Raw genomic sequence first — 19,731 nt, forward strand, 5'->3', positions numbered from 1 at the left:
GAGCAGGTAGGATGTTTAATTCGGGTTCCATGCTGTCCTCCTTCCTCGTGGAGTGCGTAGAGGTGAGCGTTTTCCCGTTCGTAGTCTGTTTCCGCGGTGTTTTTATCGGCGGTGCTCCCGCCCCGGAAAAGGTGGCGGATTGGTGAGTTGTGATAGGGTGGGCGGTACATTGTCTGCCGCCTGCCTGTTGGAGGTGACCGCCGCGCTGTTTGTCTGTCCCGCCGTGGCGGTCGGAGTGTTAAGTTGGCGGGCTGTTTTGGCGGTTCCCGCCAGGGTCAGAATTCCATTTTTTGGACCGCCAGCCTGTTGGCGGGTTGGCCGCCGCTTTATCACCGACCGCCAGGGTTAGAATCACCCCCATAGTGTCTTCTATTAATGAATTAATAAAAAGTTGATTTGAATAAAGATTGAACTAACGGATGATCTAGAATTGTAATGAATAGGAAAATAAAAATTGTTAACTTTTTTCCTGTTCAGTGGTTATTTTTTAGTAAGATGGTATAAAGTTGTTCATGGAATGTTCCTTGATTATTGGTGTTAGCTATTGATTCAGTGGTCACTACATGACTAGGATACTCCATGTGATTCAAAAGGTTCATCGACCTATACGCGTCCCCTTGTAAGTTTACTTACTGAGGACCAGGCACGCTAGCAACAGGAACGTGGAGGCAGTGGGATTTGGGAGAGATGTAGTACTATACCTGATAAGAATCATGGGGCTAGCACTTCAGGGTTCAATGAAACTGTGCTTCTTGGGCATCGAACCAAGGAGGCAGCGGACAAAGATGGAAGCCAAGATGTTGGCAATGGGATTAGTGCTGGCACGGCACCAGATAGCTAAACATTTGGTGTTGGCAGGCCCCGGGTGGTGGCACAGTGAAAGAAGGATTTGATAGAATGAGCAATAGCAGATGAAGTACATATTAGGCTTATGAGACAAGGGAGGATGACTTAATAACTTGGGGTGAGATGAATGATAGGATGACAGGGCCCTCTTGCAATAGACCCCTGGGAAACCAGCGACAGGGAGGAAAAGTGAGGAGGGTAGAGAATGGGAGGGGTAGAGACCCAGGGAGGATTGGACCTAGAATTAGAATCTTTTGTACATTATACAAAGTGAGATGTGGAATGAAAATTAATTTTATGGATCTTTATGGATATGCAGTACCCACTTGAAAAGCATCTTGTCAATTGCTCATCATTGATCATAAATTTAAAAAATGTCAACAAAGATTTATTTTTTAAATTGATTGATTGGAGTTATAATGTTATGTGTTTTATTTACATGTATTTCTATTGATTATTAGGCTCGAGTTAAAATTGTAAATATTGCCCCATTTATTAAAGGCTACATCTATTTACAATAATGTCTGTTGGATTTTATTTATAGTAGTATTTGTGATTATAGTAGTATTTGTGAGTATTGTGAAAGTTTTATAGTTGTTATAATAGTTTTAGATACATTTTCCAAATGAATGAAGTATATATTTATTTTAATGTTCTATTTCTATTTCACATCTTTTAATGTTTGTGTTTTATTATTTGGTACAAACAATTGTAGTGATGTATGGTATATTTTTAATTGTAATGATGTAATGATTTAAAAATTATAATGCATAACTAAACAATGTATTATAGTATATCTATCTATAATATATATATATATATATATATATATATATATATATATATATATATACAAATATATATTTATTCAGTTTTTTTTTTAAAAAGTTACAATTATTGGTTTATTTTCATTTAATGTTTATATTTGTATTTCATCTTTCTATTAATTTTATAATTGTGAAATGTTTTTACATCTTGTTTAGATGCATTTTAACAATACATTGTTCATATTTTTAAAGCTATTAAATTCTTCTTTACATATGTATTCTATATATATTTTTAAATACTTACTTTTTAAGTTCTAATGTTAAATACTTAAAAATGTACATACCTACTTATGTAATGGCATGTTTTTGTCCACTTTATTTTTGTAGTCGATAATTTTCTACTTTACATAGTATGGGCCTGATTTATACTTATTTAGCGCCGCATTTATGTCATTTTGTTTACACAAAAGCGGTGCAAACTTACAAAATATAATTGAATTTTGTATGTTTGCGCCGCTTTTGCTTCAAAAAATTACGCACAGGCGGTGCTAAAAAAGTGTAAATCAGGCCCTATGTATGTAAAGTTGATATTTTTTTCCTCAATGTTTTTATGTGATACTTTCGTATCTGAATATTTTTGACCTCACTATTATGTCATAGATTAGTTGAAAGGGGTGAAATCACAATTGGATGTACTTACAAATTGAAAGGGATGCAGTTTATTGAGTGCTAAAGAAATCTTCAAGCTTCCAATCTGATGGCTAAAGACATTAAGTCATGCATAACCATCACTTAGAACAAGGGATCTCAGAAGAATGAAAGACTGATAAGTCAAACCTTCAAATATGGGGGCACATTTATGAGCCCCTAGCGCCGCCACAGTGTCACTTTTCGCTATGCCCTGCACCGTATTTACATGGTGGCGATAAGCCACTTTTTGTGGCTTAACGCCACCTTGTAAATACAATCCCTTCACACTCAGCCCTTTGCGTGGAAGGGGCGTGTAATGGGTGTTGCTGTGGGCATGTCACAGCAACACCCATTGCATTTTGATGCTGCCTCAAATTTACGAGTTTTCGTAAACCTGAGGCAGTGGCAAAATCAAGCACTACCGCAGGGTTAGTGTTAGCAAGGCGCAACTAGGAGGAATACTTTTATTCCTCCTTGTTTTTTGCTTTTTCTATGCGTGCCGCATTCTGCAGCACGCATAGAAAGAGCAAAGTACCAGACATGATTGTTTATGTGTGGTAAGGTGTCCCTTCCTGCACATAAACAATCATTTCAAAATTGGCATTTCTGAGTGTGCTGCATCCTTTAGCACGTACAGAAGTGCCAAATCGCCATTAGTGATTCCACACATAAACAATCACACCCCTTAACGCAGACATCCTTGCAGGATGGTGCAAGGATGCCTGCGTTGGCAGCTAAATTTAGCGTTAGCATAGGGGACAACATAGGGGTGAGCCGTATTCAATTAAATACGTGCATCTCTACATTGTGAAAATGATGGAGCGTGGCGCTGCCAATTTTGGCGCAGCGTCAAACTCCGTCATTTTCCTTTAAATATGGGCCCTGGTGTCTTACACAGATACCCACAGTGGGCCTAGATTTACTAAGGGCTTGCATTTCCCTTGCATCATGCAAGGTGATGCAAGGGCAATGCAAGCCATTGAGTGAGATTTACTGTGCCACACAGAGTGTGGCATAGTAAATGTGGTGTAACACAGGGCAAAGCAAGTTAACTGCTGTGGGAAGAAGCTCCATGGGTGGAGCATGGGTGTTCTCATGCACGCATCCATGGTTTTTGGCACATCCCATATTTACTAACAATAGTAAACCTGGAAATGCATCAAAATGATATGCCTTCCTAGGGGATGCGTAACGCGGCAAAATATATTATTTCTTCTCCTTCTTTCCTCTTTCTATGTGTGTTGCATTCTGCAGCACACATATAAAGAGGAAACACCTCAGAGGATTGTTATGTGCAGGGAGGTGTCCATTCCTGCACAGAAACAGACATGCCTGCAACACAGGCGCCCTTGCATCATGCTGCAGAGTCACAAAGAGAAAGCTTGGATGGGCCATATTTTAATAAAATTGGTGCACTCTTGCCCTCTCCATTTGATGCAACACAGGTTTTTTGCGCTGCATCAAGTGTTAGTAAATCTACCCTGGGGAGTTTTACACTATTGAGTCATTATACCTCTCCCTTAATCTACACCAACAGAGCTCACTTTCCTTCCCAACTTTCGCTGCCATTGTGCATGTATTAAGTATTGTTTCTCGCTAAGGCTGCATTGGCTCAAATGTAGATCATGGACAGTGCTCGTGAAGCAATTTTAAAGAACTGTGTACAAGATTTTTAATTTATGCAAGAATCACCAAAAGTATTGCTTGATTTTTCAGAAATTCATGATTAAATTCACATTTCGTCCGCTAAGAAACTGGTGGAATAATGTGAACAGATAGGTAATGGGTACTCTATTTTAGCCAATATGGATGTCAACTCACATTCTGGTGCCTTTATTCAAAGTCCATTGCCAGCCACATGACGTGTGTAGCCTAAGTGTGTGGAAAACACTTTGAAGCTTGCAAAAAAGAGGTCTCTAGTGCATCGGCTGCCACTGCAAATGTCAAGTAGGGGGGAACGATGGGAAAGGGGGAAATTAATGATTAAAAAAACACCATTCTGCCGTTCAACCCGTACCTCGCTCCTTTGCTCCTGATGGTGTTCCAGCATTCACTGAGGCACCAGCATGGGCTCCCCAGCAGTCCTGGTGCTGCTGTCATGCTAAACCTAGCATTAAAGCAGTGTTAGGATTGGTCTAAGCGGCTTGGACTGCCGCTTAGACAGTGCACTGGGGTCTGTGCAGTTTCTCCATCCTGGCTGTTCAACACAGCCAGGTTGGAGAAACCTAAGTGTGCATGTGTGTTTGGCCAGCCTAAGATGGCTGGCCAACCACACATGCGCACTTAGTGCACTTCACTCCCCCTCCACTCTTCCATGGCCCGATCCGCCCCTCCCTGCACTGCTGGCTGAGCCAGCAGATGAAAAATCAAAGAAGAATCAAACAATAGTAAACTGTTGCTTTATTTGTAATCTGCTGGCTGTTAGCCAGGGGGACGACGCTCCTCTGCCATTGTAGAGCAGCTGACCCTGCTAGTGATGTGCTTAATACATCAGCGGCCTTCTGCACAACTAAAGGACAGCAACAGAATCCAGAGGTTTTGTGCCCATCAGAAGGGGCAGCAGCAATTCACCGAATGTACAGTGCAGCAAGGATTGTATTCTGACCGCTCCTTACCCAATCCTTCTATTTTAGGATGAATTCACCTGAGAATCATTTGCTTCTCAGAAACAGGAACCCTCAGAACCACTTGAAGTCTTTTGCATGCAGCACTACAGGTAGTGTACTGGGAGACAGAAAAAGTTACTCAGTGCTTCTGTGAAAAGAGTTCCATGCAAGTTTGGATATAGTCTTGAAAAAGGTTTGGGTCTGGAATATACTAGTAAAATAACTGACGGACATTGGCCCCGTTGCAAGGGTAGACAGCGTGTGGACTTTGGCTTTAATAAACTGCCTGCTAGCTGTCCCGGGAATGAAGCATCTTGCCCTTAATCAGAAAGTGTGTTTTGACTGCTTATTTCCACATGTTTACCCACTCCTACTTCCTTTAAGTATACATGTCTCCAATAAGTGCCCTTTTGCATAGGTCACAGTTATGTGTTAGATTAGTTTGTACAGCATTGAAGGCATCCATATCTCTGTGCCTATGAATATTTAGAATAAGGCACATTAAGCCCTTATTAAAAGTTGAAATAAAGAGCAATAACTGCAAGAGAAACACCCCAAGGCACAAGTATGAGTCTTTCGCAAGAGAATTATCAATGTCCAAAAACTCTGGATCCTATAATTCTAAGGATGGACACACTGGGACAGCTACATTTGCTGCAAGGGCCACAGTTGCAGGCAGCAGTGTTGCCTGCCCCGTTTGCGCCTAAACCAGTCTGGGGGAGCAAACAAATCCCCCAGAGAGGCCCTAGAATCATGCACTCTGAAACTCCCATCCCCCACTACCTCCCCAGCTGACACGTCCCATCTGCTCAGAACAGGTGGAAAATGTCAGGGTTTCTTTTGCTGAAGATATGGGAAAACTGCCCTTAAAGGACCCGGTAACTCAGAGTCTGAGCAGTTATTCCCCATTCAGGGGACAAGGTTATGAGCTGGTGTCACAGATTCTAGCTCTCTTGTATCTCTGCGCTATAATCAGGCCATGTCACAGTGAGGGCATTAGAGTAACCATTCACCAGGGGCGGCCCCTCCACGAGAACAAAGGAGAGTCGCCCACTACAAAAATGCCCCAGAGCTGAAAAATAAAATGGTAATAAACTTTCTTTAGTACCATTTTATTTTTCAGTACCCTGTCCTGAACCGAGTGTCAGGATGGGGTGGGGTAATAGCTGCTGAGTGACAGCAGCAGGGAGCTGTGCACATGTTAAAAAAAGTGCGCATGTCCAATTGGTCGGCCGTCTTGCGACAGCCAGACATGCATGCGGACTTTAAACATCTCTGACCCAGCTGTCTTAAGACAGCTGGTTTAGAGAAAGTACAGGCCTCCAGCACTCTGGTGAGTGCTGAGAGTGCCCGCTCCCACCAATCCTGATGCCGGAACCAGTGTCAGGATTTGGTAGTGCTGTTTTCTGGTCCCCACGCCTCGTTGAAGCCACAACGAGAGGAGGACACTGTGAGGAGAGGGAGACCCGTCGAAGGCAAGTAAGTGCCTTTTTTTTTTTTTATATATATATTATTTTTGTATCCCCCCTGCCCTCTGACCCTCTGCCATTAATAGAAACCAGCCACCATTGCCATTCATAATTTGCTTTATCATGGAAACCAATACTGACTCAAGTTACATGTTCACTACAAGCCCCATTATGCATCAAAAGGAGCTTGTCAGCTCACCAGTTCAAAGGAGCCCAATCAGACAAACGGGGTAGGAAGCACACTGACTGACTGCCAGCACCCTTAAAATGAAGTGTTACTCTCTACTGAAGAAGGACAATTATCCCAAAACACCTGTTTAGGAATACACATCACTGGCTGCACCAACTATGGTAAAAAAAAGACAGATAAAGTAAGTTCTATCATGCACTGCATCTACCACCTGTTGATGGGATGTCAGGCGGTGTGCTCCCTACCCCCTTTGTTTGTAGATATGATATGTAGAGATCCTCTGCAGCACAAGCATGTTGGTATGGCAGTGTACATCATTCTGAGTACAGCAACAGAGACTATGACCTAGAAAATACTATTCATGGTAAACACATTAGACAGCTGCTAAAAATCGTCAGATATTTCGGACTCCATCTCTATGTTACAACATCTCATTTAGAGCACGGTGGAGGCCATTGTTTCTCATAGCAGGCTCCAACAAATAGAACACCATCTGGACAGTATGGTTGCTGCCTGGAAAGGCACTGGAGGACTGACCAATTAAGAGTGGTCCCTCCAACTTCGATCTCGCAAGTGGAGCATCTATTCAGTACTGCCAGTGACATAATGGCCAACCCAGACCCCAAAAATCATTGAATGAACCCAAGCTCTACAATTCCCAGTGCGTGGGAAGCATTATTCAGGTCAAAGATAGACTCAGCCACTTAAAAGGTGTGGCTTCAGGATTCACATGGGCTAAAGAACTTTTGCCTTGCTTGTAATGCATACAGAAGACACTTCAGGGAAAAAGGTTTGGATTGAAGGTAGGCAACTCTGACTTTGGTGGTCAAGCCACTGTAGATGAAGAAAATGTGTTGTATCGTCCACTACACCAGTTTGGCTGATGCCAAATCTTAAGTAAGGACCAGAGTCATGAAATTAAGCAATTAACCCGTTTCCCTGATTATAGTTAATGCTATAAGCACATTAGTTTTAAAGATGTAAGCTAAATCAATGTCAGCATCAATGTTAGCAGACCACATTAACGAAGAATTGTCCTTGTTTTTTTTTGTTTTTTTACAAAAGTATGGTTATTAAATAATCGCTTTATTATTTTAAAGAAGATATATTTTTTGCAGTGTGAGTAAACGCACACTATAGAAATAATCTAAAGGAACTGTTTTTCTTTTACATTTCACAGATATATAATCCAGCATTCAATGAACAATCATTCACACTTCCAATCCACAGCTTTAAAGCAGGAGAACATCACACTATGAAAATGAGGGCAAGAGGGCTCAACTGTGGTTTCAATTCTGAGTGGGGTGAATGGAGTGGACCAATCGAATTCGGTAACTTTCAACTCAAATCTGTTTTGTGTCTCAATGCAGAGTACTTTGGCATGTGTTTTCCAAAATGTCGGGGTAGTAGAAGTGACATCGCACATCGTTTGACCCTCGTGATATCACAAAAACTGACACTGCATGACCTTTGACCCTAAATCACTCATGCAAGTGATGACATATGCAGCTGCGGGCGCCGCAAATCTCAAAGGGAGGTGTGGGGAGGGGGGGCGGAGATGAGGAGGGGCTGAAAGTAAAATTAAAAAAAATAATAATAATAAACTTACCTTAACGGACACCACCCTTACACCTTGCGCTCCTTTTCCCTCGATACGGTGTCCCAGCATTCACTGGAACACTAGCACAGACTCCCCTGCAATCCTGATGCTGCTTTGGTCTGAGCCTGTGCAGTTTCTCCAGCCTGGCTGTTCAACACAGCTGGGCTGAAGAAACCTAAGTGCGCATGTGTGTTTTGCCAGCCTTCAAAAACACATGCAGACTTAGGTGCAGTCTCTCCTCCTCCCCCCACCTCCCATGGCCCAACCCGCCCCCCTGTTCACATGCTGCTGGCTGAGCCAACAGCAGAAAAATATAACGATAATGAAGTATTGTTTTCTTTTTCTGCTGTTGGGTGAGCCAGGGGGGTGACACTCCTTTGCCATTGGAAACGAGCCCCCCCTGGTCATATGACCTTAACCATGTTGACTTCACAATAATTGACATTGCTGAAGTTACAAACTAGCTGCCTGTTTAATACACGCAACAAAGACAAACGGCTTTTACATACAACGTCTATTAGGGTTCTGACATAATATGGCAGTTGAACACTATGCATTGTACATTTTTTGTTTGTATTATATAAATAATTATGTATTTGTCTAAAGAAGATATAGGGGGTGATTCTAACCCTGGCGGTCGGTGTTAAAGCGGCGGCCAACCCGCCAACAGGCTGGCGGTTAAAAAAATGGGATTCTGAGCCTGGCGGGAACCGCCAACACAGACAGCCACCTTAACACTCCGACCGCCACGGCGGTACAAACAAACAGCGCGGCGGTCACCGCCAACAGCCAGGCGGCAGACAATGTACCGCCCACACTATTCCAACTCACCAATCCGCCACCTTTTCCGGGGCGGGAGCACCGCCGATAAAAACACGGCGGAAACAGACTACGGACGGGAAAACGCTCACCACTACGCACTCCAGGAGGAAGGAGGACAGCATGGAACCCGAATTAAACATCCTACCTGCTCTCGTCTACCTTCTCATCTACCACGAGTACGAAGTCCGGCGCAGACGACAACGGTGAGTACTGCACCTACGACACACGGGAGGGGGAGGACGAAAGGTTACGGGCACACACATATGCGACCCCCCCCCCCCCCCAACTATGTACTCACCAATGCAGAGCACCAAGTCACAGTGACACCACCCAAACACCCCTGAAAAATGCTAGGACATAATCATATTTGGAATAAATATTTATGTACCAAAAAGCTCAAGAAAATTAGCGTACAACCATGAAAGATATCCACAACAAAACTAATGACACACACATCAGTGTATAACTGAAGTAACAAGTCCTGCACATCCTACGAATTCAGCATGTCCGTGGGCCAAAGTCTTGAGAAACAAGGGCAAAGCCCACACAGGAGACCTGAGTCCTTTGGAGAGAACACTGCAGGGGCATCAGATGTAAAAACTACAGGCACCTCAGGGGGAAGGGAAGGGGGGGGCACCACAGCCACATGAGTCCACGACACCAGATCCACGAGGAGCCACCATGCCCACTGGACCATCCTGGGGAGTGCAAAGCCACAGTCTCTCAATGTCTCTACAGTGGGTGGGCGGCCCACTGGACCATCCTGGGGAGTGCAAAGCCACAGTCTCTCAATGTCTCTGCAGTGGGTGGAGTGCCCACTGGACCATCCTGGGGAGTGCAAAGCCACAGTCTCTCAATGTCTCTACAGTGGGTGGGCTGCCCACTGGACCATCCTGGGGAGTGCAAAGCCACAGTCTCTCAATGTCTCTGCAGTGGGTGGATTGCCCACTGGACCATCCTGGGGAGTGCAAAGCCACAGTCTCTCAATGTCTCTGCAGTGGGTGGATTGCCCACTGGACCATCCTGGGGAGTGCAAAGCCACAGTCTCTCAATGTCTCTACAGTGGGTGGGCTGCCCACTGGACCATCCTGGGGAGTGCAAAGCCACAGTCTCTCAATGTCTCTGCAGTGGGTGGATTGCCCACTGGACCATCCTGGGGAGTGCAAAGCCACAGTCTCTCAATGTCTCTACAGTGGGTGGGCTGCCCACTGGACCATCCTGGGGAGTGCAAAGCCACAGTCCATCAGGTGGATGACAGTCTCCACTGGTCAAGGAGGAGGCATGGTGGGCACAGTGAACCATAAACAGTGCTTGAGACGGCGGTGCCCTGTTCAGCGGTGCTTGAGAGGAAGGGCCCAGCGGAGCGGTGCTTGAGACGGCGGTGCCCAGCGGAGCGGTGCTTGAGACGGCGGGGCCCAGCGGAGCGGTGCTTGAGACGGGGGGCCCAGCGGAGCGGTGCTTGAGACGGCGGTGCCCAGCGGAGCGGTGCTTGAGACGGCGGTGCCCAGCGGAGCGGTGCTTGAGACGGCGGTGCCCAGCGGAGCGGTGCTTGAGAAGAAGGGCCCAGCGGAGCGGTGCTTGAGAAGAAGGGCCCAGCGGAGCGGTGCTTGAGACGGCGGGGCCCAGCGGAGCGGTGCTTGAGACGGCGGGGCCCAGCGGAGCGGTGCTTGAGACGGCGGTGCCCAGCGGAGCGGTGCTTGAGACGGCGGTGCCCAGCGGAGCGGTGCTTGAGAAGAAGGGCCCAGCGGAGCGGTGCTTGAGAAGAAGGGCCCAGCGGAGCGGTGCTTGAGACGGCGGTGCCCAGCGGAGCGGTGCTTGAGACGGCGGTGCCCAGCGGAGCGGTGCTTGAGACGGCGGTGCCCAGCGGAGCGGTGCTTGAGACGGCGGGGCCCAGCGGAGCGGTGCTTGAGACGGCGGGGCCCAGCGGAGCGGTGCTTGAGACGGCGGTGCCCAGCGGAGCGGTGCTTGAGACGGCGGTGCCCAGCGGAGCGGTGCTTGAGACGGCGGTGCCCAGCGGAGCGGTGCTTGAGACGGCGGGGCCCAGCGGAGCGGTGCATGAGACGGCGGGGCCCAGCGGAGCGGTGCTTGAGACGGCGGTGCCCAGCGGAGCGGTGCTTGAGACGGCGGGGCCCTGTTCAGCGGTGCTCTTCTGCACCGCGGGCCCTGTTCAGCGGTGCCTATCTCCACGGCGGGGCCCTGTTCAGCGGTGCTCTTCTGCACCGCGGGCCCTGTTCAGCGGTGCCTATCTCCACGGCGGGGCCCTGTTCAGCGGTGCTCTTCTGCACCGCGGGCCCTGTTCAGCGGTGCTCTTCTGCACCGCGGGCCCTGTTCAGCGGTGCCTATCTCCACGGCGGGGCCCTGTTCAGCGGTGCTCTTCTGCACCGCGGGCCCTGTTCAGCGGTGCCTATCTCCACGGCGGGGCCCTGTTCAGCGGTGCTCTTCTGCACCGCGGGCCCTGTTCAGCAGTGCCTATCTCCACGGCGGGGCCCTGTTCAGCGGTGCTCTTCTGCACCGCACGCCCTGTTCAGCGGTGCTCTTCTGCACCGCGGGCCCTGTTCAGCGGTGCCTATCTCCACGGCGGGGCCCTGTTCAGCGGTGCTCTTCTGCACCGCGGGCCCTGTTCAGCGGTGCCTATCTCCACGGCGGGGCCCTGTTCAGCGGTGCTCTTCTGCACCGTGGGCCCTGTTCAGCGGTGCCTATCTCCACGGCGGGGCCCTGTTCAGCGGTGCTCTTCTGCACCGCGGGCCCTGTTCAGCGGTGCTCTTCTGCACCGCGGGCCCTGTTCAGCGGTGCCTATCTCCACGGCGGGCCCTGTTCAGCGATGCTCTTCTGCACCGCGGGCCCTGTTCAGCGGTGCCTATCTCCACGGCGGGGCCCTGTTCAGCGGTGCTCTTCTGCACCGCGGGCCCTGTTCAGCGGTGCTCATCCAGCAGGTCAAGGGAGCCAGACCTGGCCTCGACTCCCTGCTCAGTCGCCCTCGGACCGTGACGTTTCTGGACCCTTCGGGGACGGACTCCTGGCCTCCTTAGTGTCCTCCTTCCCAGCTGGGATGTGGCATGTGGGGTCCACCTTCTCCGCGCTCCTGCTGCCCTTCCGCTCCTTTCATGGGGCTCTCGGGCCCTTGCCTCCCCTAGATGGTGTGGGTGGTGAAGTGTCCGCACATTGCTCCTTGGGGGCAGCCCTGTTGGTCCTCGCACGGCGGTCCTTGTTTTTGCGGGTCCTCTTGCCGGGGGGGGGGGTTGGACGTGTCCTTGCTGCTGATCGATGTGTCACTGCTGGCAAAGGGTGGGCTCCAGAACCCAGGCACAACAGTGACACCCGAAGATGGGCTGGTGGTGGCTGCGGTGCTCTTGGGACTCTTTGAAGATGGATGGGGGAGCTCATCGGGGGGAAAGAGGTTAAGGTTAGCCAGGAAAAGTTTTTTAGGGCCAAGGTAAAGGGTAGGAGAAGTGGAGATGGAAGTGGAGGTAGAGGAGGTGGTTGTAGGAGAGTCAGGTGTGCTGTCATTGGGTGAAGGTGCTGGTGCTGTAGGCTGTCGTGAGGTGGATGGCTGTTGGGTGGGTGGCTGCCTGCGTTTGTGTGTCTTGGAAGAGGGGGTGACAGACACAGTGGGAGAGGACACAGGGGACGTGTACATGGCAGTGGGGGTGGTGACTGCACGATTGCGGACTGTACTGGAGGGTGAGGTGGTGATGGAAGCACTGGCTGATGTTGGGGTGCATGCCGGTGTGAGTGTAGACGTCACAGGGAGGGAGGAGGGAGATGAGGAGGAGGGGGACACAGGGGTGGCAGTGGCTGTTGGCATGTCTGCATCTGGGTGTTGCTCGGGTGAGTGTTTGCGGGATCTGTGGTGCTTGTGTTTGGATGAGCTGCTCTTGGGTGTTGAGGTGTGTGCAGGCTGGTCTGATGGTGTGGATGGGATAGGCTGAGGAACAGGAGACAGAGACAGGCTGGAGGCAGTAAGAAGAGGGAGGCTGGAAACAGGGACAATGGCTGCCGTCAGTGCTGAGGCCAGAGCAGTGAACGCTCGTTGATGGGCAGCCTGACCCGAATGAATGCCCTCCAGGTACGCATTGCTCTGTTGCACCTCCCTTTGCACACCCTGGATGGCATTCAAAAGGGTCGTCTGCCCAACAATGAGCGTCCTTACCAGGTCAATGAGCTCCGCACTGAGGGCAGCAGGGGCAACAGGGGCAGGGGCTGAGGTGCCTGGGGCGAAGGAGACGCGCGCCTTCCTGGGCGAACCGGCACGGAGCGAAGACTGAGGGGCTGCTGGGAGGGCGGGGCTGGTGCGCTGGGTGGCGGCTGTACCTGTAGAGGCGGGGGGCACGGATGTTGCCGCCACCCCTAGGGAGCTCCCATCCGAGGACGTGTCGCTTTCGCTGCTCTCACCAGCGGTCCCCGTCGTGGTGCTCCCCTCGCCCTCCGGATCACTGGTGCCCTCGGTGTCTGTTCCTGGGCCCACCGGGGCCTTGTGTCCTGCAGCTCCCTCGTGCTCCGATGCCATATCTCCTCCGCCTGATGATGCTAATGCACACATGCACAAGAAGATGAAGAGAAAGAGTGGGGGGAGAAAAAAGAAGACCAGGTTGAGTGCATGCAATGTCAACACCGTTGGCGGAGAGGACAGACACAGGTGCCTAATGCACTAAGCCGCGCATTCGGGGTACACTACTCAGTACTACTGACTAAGACAACAGGCCAAGAGACGTCAAACGCGCACATAGGAGATGCTGGACCTTCAATGGCTGTACTTGTCACCCTACCGAGGTGGGGGCCGGGGGCACAGGGCCATGCCTAAGGGAGAGGACTACACTACAGAAAGCGCCCTGGCCTAATGTCACCCACAGCCCTCCTCCCCCACCCAGACGCCTCCACTGCGCAGAAAGATAGGAGAATGTGCTGATACTCACCCCCTTGTGTCTGCTGTGATGTCTTAAAGCGCCCATCCAATTCAGGGTAGGCCACCGCCAGGATCCGGGACATCAGGGGGGTCATGGTGCGACTGGCACCCCTCCTAGGTTGGGAGGCCATCCCCAGCAGTGTTTCTGCGGTCTTCCTTGTTCCGCGGCGGATGTCCTCCCACCTCTTGCGGCAGTGGGTGCCCCGTCTGTTGTGGACCCCCAAGGTCCGGACTTCCTTGGCGATGGCACGCCAAATCTCGATCTTCTGATGGGTGCTGACCTATTAGACATGTATAGGGTGGAAAGGAGGAAATCATCAATGACCTGCATGTTAGATGTAATTGCCCCCCCCCCACCCACTTTGCCATATGGCACATGCTCTCATCTGTCAGGCGTTGCACTCCTCATTCGCCCCCCACCCCACCAACTTACATCCACCCCAATCCACACAGGCATAGCCCATTCCATAAGCACCCGGTGTACTCACTTGTTGGTCTGGAGGACCGTAGAGTAGCGCATACTGGGGGAGGACCCCATCCACGAGCTTCTCCAACTCTTCAGACGTGAAGGCAGGGGCCCTTTCCCCAGTCGCAGCAGCCATTGTATCTTCCAGACCGAGGTCACAGCAGCACTTGCAGTATAGGTCCTCTCCTGTGGATGATCAGGTCTCGAGTGATTAAGCAGATAGAAAATGGCGGTCACGTCCGCGGCGGTGCGTACCGCGACCGCCGGCGCACTTCGTTATTGGCTCCTGAAACCCATAGGCTTCAATGTTAACCAATGCGGCTTTGCGCCGCGGTCTTCGACCGCCTACCGCCACGGTGTGCCCCGCCAGCGCATTGACCTCACATCCCATTGTCCCACTTCACAGGTCAGGCAGCCGCCATTTCAAGGGCCCACATGGCTTAATTTTGACTGCGACACACAGGCCTAGGCCTTGCATTGCCACACATACACGCCTTTCAACCCATTGCCATTCTTTAACTGTGCAAGCTGTCTGTACGTACCTGTGGTTTGGCTGACTCTGTGCTCCATGTTGTCCTTCCTAGGCACCGTCCGCTGGGACTTGCGATGAGAAGGAGGAATCCTCGCGTGTACCGGCCGCTGGTGGACCTGTCGACAATGGAAGAACGCCATATAATACTTCGATACAGACTTGACCGCGCCACTATCCATGAACTGTGTGCCCAGCTGGAGCCAGCCCTGATGTCCCCCATCCGCCAACCCACAGGGATTCCCCCTCTGGTGCAGGTTTTGTCAGTCCTCCATTTTTTGGCCAGTGGGTCATTCCAGACCACAGTGGCCATGTCATCTGGAATGTCTCAGCCTATGTTTTCTAAGATTTTGAGCAGAGTGTTGTCTGCCCTGATGAAACTCATGCAGAGCTACATCATTTTCCCCGAGGAGGGTGACTTGCCTACAGTGAAGGGTGATTTCTATGCCCTTGGACATATCCCCAACATCATTGGTGCCATTGATGGGACCCATGTGGCTTTGGTACCCCCAAAAGACGATGAGCAGGTGTACCGAAACAGAAAAAATTATCATTCGTTGAATGTCCAGGTGGTCTGTTTGGCTGACCAGTACATCTCCCATGTAAATGCCAAGTTCCCAGGGTCAGTGCATGACGCGTATGTGATGCGAAATAGCAGCATCCCCTATGTGATGGAGCAGCTACAGAGACAACGTGTGTGGCTAATAGGTGACTCTGGTTACCCCAACCTGCCGTGGCTACTGACCCCAGTAAGGAATCCCCGGACAAGGGCAGAGGAACGGTACAATGAGGCCCATGGGCGTACTAGGAGGGTGATTGAGCGAACCTTTGGCCTCCTGAAGGCCAGGTTTAGGTGCCTGCATATGACTGGTGGATCCCTAATGTACTCACCAAAGAAGGTGTGCCATATCATCGTGGCGTGCTGTATGCTTCACAACCTGGCTTTGCGACGCCAGGTGCCTTTCCTGCAGGAGGATGGTCCAGATGGTGGTGTTGTAGAAGCCGTGGAGCCTGTGGAGAGTGAAGAGGAGGAAGACTCAGAGGACGACACAGACAATAGGGATAGAGTGATACAACAGTATTTCCAGTAACACCCAGGTAAGAATCACCCATGCCATTTCCCAATTGCTTCTAGCCTCCTGCATCTGTACTTTCTGTAGTTCCCCACAGATGTTTTTCAGTAATTTCTGCCTTTCCCTTCCCTTCTCAGTGCTGTCTGACTCAGTACCTGACTTCTGCTTGGTTCGCCCATGAAATACAGCGTATTGACATTGGTATGTTGTCATGACTAATTGACAGAACAGAAATTGAACAGTAATATGTAATACATTTGTTAATAATACAGCATGACTCAAAACAGATTTGTGTGCAAAATGTGATTTATTCACAGTGCTAGATATCGGTACATGTGATTCTAAGGGTGATGGGTGGGGGTGGAGGAATATCCATGGCAGAGTCCAGTTCTCAGTCTCACAGGTGCATTGTTCTTTTGCCTTTGGAAGGATGGAGCATAGGCAGTTCATGGTTGGACAGGGTGGCAATGTGGGACAGTGGGAAGAGTTCAGGGGGTATGTCCTGCTGGCGGGGGTCTTGACATCCTACTCTGTCTTTTTCTTTGGTCTCAGGCTCCTCTTACGGTGTGGTTGTTCTTCAGCAGGAGGTGGGGTTCTGGGGGGCTGTCGAGGTGTTGGGACCTCCTGTCCACTAGCGCCGGCGGAGGTGGTAGGCTGTTCCTGGTCCGGCCTAGTGACAGGGGCCCTGTGTGGTGCACCATGGTCCCGCAACGCGTCCTCTATCCTGTGGAGGGCCAGGACGATGGTCCCCATTGCGGTCCCGATGATTCTCAGCTCCTCCCTGAACCCCATGTAGCGTTCTTCCTGCTGTGCCTGGATCTCAGTGAACCTGGCCAGTACCGTCGCCATCGTTTCTTGGGAGTGGTGGTATGCCCCCATGATGGTGGTGAGGGCCTCTTGGAGAGTGGGTTCCCTGGGCCTCTCCTCCCCCCCCTGTCGCACAGCAGCCCTCCGAGCTGCCCGGTTTCCCCCGGCCTCTGTCCCCTGGCCGGTGTGCCCGCTCCCACTGCCCCCAGGTCCCTGTTGTTGTTGGGGTGTTGGGTTAGCCTGGGTGCCCTGTAGTGGCGGACACACCGCTGATTGAGCTGTCCTAGAGACAGAGGCATGGGCCCGCTGGGTGGGAGCTATGCTGGTGTCGGCAGAGGGGGTCGGGTCTGGTGTGGCCTGTGGCTGCCTGAGGGGAACCGACTGCCCAGAGGTCCCCGATGGTCCGGGCTGGTCATCAGGTTCACTGTCGACAGAGCTGCTATCCTCAGTGTGGGCCTGTTCCGGTGGTGGGATGGACACTTCTGGACCCTCCTGGCTGGTGTGTTGTCGTTCGGGTCCTGCATGGGGTAAGAGAGTTTGGTTATTGTTTCTGTGTGTGCAATAGCATGCGTGTTGTGGGTGCCCTTTTCCCCAGTGCAGGCATTCCCTGGAGGGAGGTGTTGTGAGGGTATTTAGTGGGGGGGAGGGGTTAGTGCAGTGGTCATGCTTAGGTGATGGGTGCCCATGATTTGTGTTGGCATGCAGGAGTTGGTGTTGGGATGGGTGGGTTGTGCTGGTGAGACATTGTCAGGGAGGATGTGTGCTGGGGGGTTGGGGGTGAGGGTGGGGGTGTGGGTTGGCATGCTGGTGGGGTGGGGGGGATATAGTAGTTGAGATGGGACTTACCAGAGTCCATTCCTCCGGCTACTCCAGCGAGGCCCTGAGGATGCAGGATGGTCAAGACCTCTTGCTCCCACGATGTAAATTCGGGAGGGGTGGGTGGGGGTCCGCCGCCAGTCTTCTGGACCGTGATGTTGTGCCTGGAGACCATCGATCGGACCTTCCCCCGTAGGTCGTTACATCTTTTGCGGATGTCCTCCCTATTCCTGGGATGCTGTCCCACTGCGTTGACCCTGTCCACGATCCGCTGCCATAGCTCCGCCTTCCTGGCTATACTGGTGTGCTGCACCTGCGAGCCGAAGAGCTGGGGTTCCACTCTTAGGATTTCCTCCACCATGACCCGGAGTTCTTGGTCCGAAAAGCGTGGGTGCCTTTGGGGTGCCATGGGGTGGTGTGGGTGAGGTGTGGGGTGGTGTATGTGATGAGGAGTGTGTTGGTGAGTGGTGCTTTGTGCTACTATGTGGTGTGTGTGATGGTGTAGTGTGCCTCAGTGTGTCTTGCTATGGATTGTCTGCTGTGTCTCTCTCTCCTTCTCTCAGTAATTATGGTCGCAGGGGTTTGTGGGTGATGTGGGTGTGTGTTTTATAGTTGGTTGATTGTGTGGGAGTGGTGTGTGTATGTGTATCAGGTGTGTGTATTTCAAATTGTCCAATGTGGCTGTGTTTTGGTGATGTGTGTGTATTCTGACCGCGGCGGTGTGTACCGCCAATGGAATACCGTGTTTGAATGACCGCCGTGTGGATTCGTGGGTCGTAATGGCATGGGCGTATTTCTGTTGGCGTGACGGTGGAGGTTTGGTCATCTCCAGTTTATCGCTGCCCGCCGATGTGGCGGGCTGCAGTGGAGGACGGATTTTTGGAGGTTTGGCCGTTGTGGGTCAGAATGACCGTGGCGGTTGACCGCGGCCACGGCGGTGTTATGGCGGTCTTCTGACCGGCGGTAAGGGCATTTTACCGCCGAGGTCAGAATCACCCCCATAGTGCCACAAAATACAGAACAGCACTGTGAACCTCAATTATTGAACCACAAAATGCCATGAGTTAATTGTTCCCCTACTGTATACCCCAACGAGAAATGTGTTGATAAATCATAGGGAGAGGAAAAAAGAGATTACAAATATATTAGTTGTTATGCCCACATGTATTAATTAATATAGACCATATGTGGCATATGAGCCGTTTGTTGTCTTAAATTAGTCATTATTGTTAATGCATTTTGGTTATGATTATTTGCAAGGCACTATCACTTGTGAGAAACACAGAGGTGATGGTTTTAATCACATCATTTTTCATGTATTCACATAAATAAACTTGCAGCAGTTAGTTTTTTAGTTTATTTTATTTAGTTAGAAGTCTGCGCATTGCACTGCTGAATTTATTTTACAAAATGTAAAGCCTAATGTCCCGTTTTCAGTGCGAGCTGCAGAAGGTAGACAAAGGTCATCAAGACTCAGTTCACCATCCGCTCTTGCAGTGGTAGCTGGTGATCTTGGAAAGTGCTGGGACGTAATACTTGCCCTGAATTGTAGCGAGCAAGTGAAGCTAGTGAGCCAACCTCTCGTAGGGAGTCTGACCTCCTTTAGGGAGCGCTTGGCAGGTAATAACTCTGGCAACAGTTGAATAAAATAGAATTTATTAGTGCAGTTTAAAGCACTTTATTCACATAAATTTGTCAAAAAATCCATAAAACCTAAAATGACACTCGTTCAATATTTAAGTCCTTCCATGGTGTGACAAGGCTGTTAATCCTGACACTCCCCAACAGTTGACCTTATTTTTTTATCAAAATGTTCTATGCGTGCCTCATTTGTACCATGACCTTCTTTTGTCATGGGTGCCCCGTTAGACCAAAAATCACATACAATATGCTAGTGCAGTATTTTTACCTTTAGTGCAATTCATATTCCCTGGGTGACCCTTATGTAAAAAATTACCTCTAATATGTCTGGACCCGCATTTTGTCAGGGTTGGTTCTCTACCATATGCTAAAGTTGTCCTCCCTTATGCCAAGAATGACCTCCATGTGGCAGTCTCCAGCATTTTGGCAATGTTGCTTCCTATGCCAAGAATTTCCTCCATAATGCCAGCGGTGCCCCATGGCAAGAGTAACATCCAGTATGCCAG

General features: G+C 50.3%; 1 protein-coding gene across 4 annotated transcripts in view; it reads left to right on the plus strand.

Moving 5' to 3' along the window:
* LOC138250108 (interleukin-5 receptor subunit alpha-like) overlaps nt 1–19,731 on the plus strand; it is a 403,009-nt gene that overhangs the window by 339,813 nt on the left and 43,465 nt on the right. For all 4 annotated transcript variants that reach the window (XR_011194888.1, XM_069204551.1, XM_069204550.1 and 1 more), the window contains exon 10: nt 7,749–7,899. Coding sequence is in view for 3 of the 4 variants with exons in the window: in XM_069204551.1 (XP_069060652.1) it covers nt 7,749–7,899 (151 nt within the window). In the remaining variant the exon portion in view is untranslated. The remainder of the gene's footprint in view (nt 1–7,748; nt 7,900–19,731) is intronic.

Source organism: Pleurodeles waltl, chromosome 8 (genome assembly GCF_031143425.1).
Source record: "Pleurodeles waltl isolate 20211129_DDA chromosome 8, aPleWal1.hap1.20221129, whole genome shotgun sequence".
Taxonomy (NCBI): domain Eukaryota; kingdom Metazoa; phylum Chordata; class Amphibia; order Caudata; family Salamandridae; genus Pleurodeles; species Pleurodeles waltl.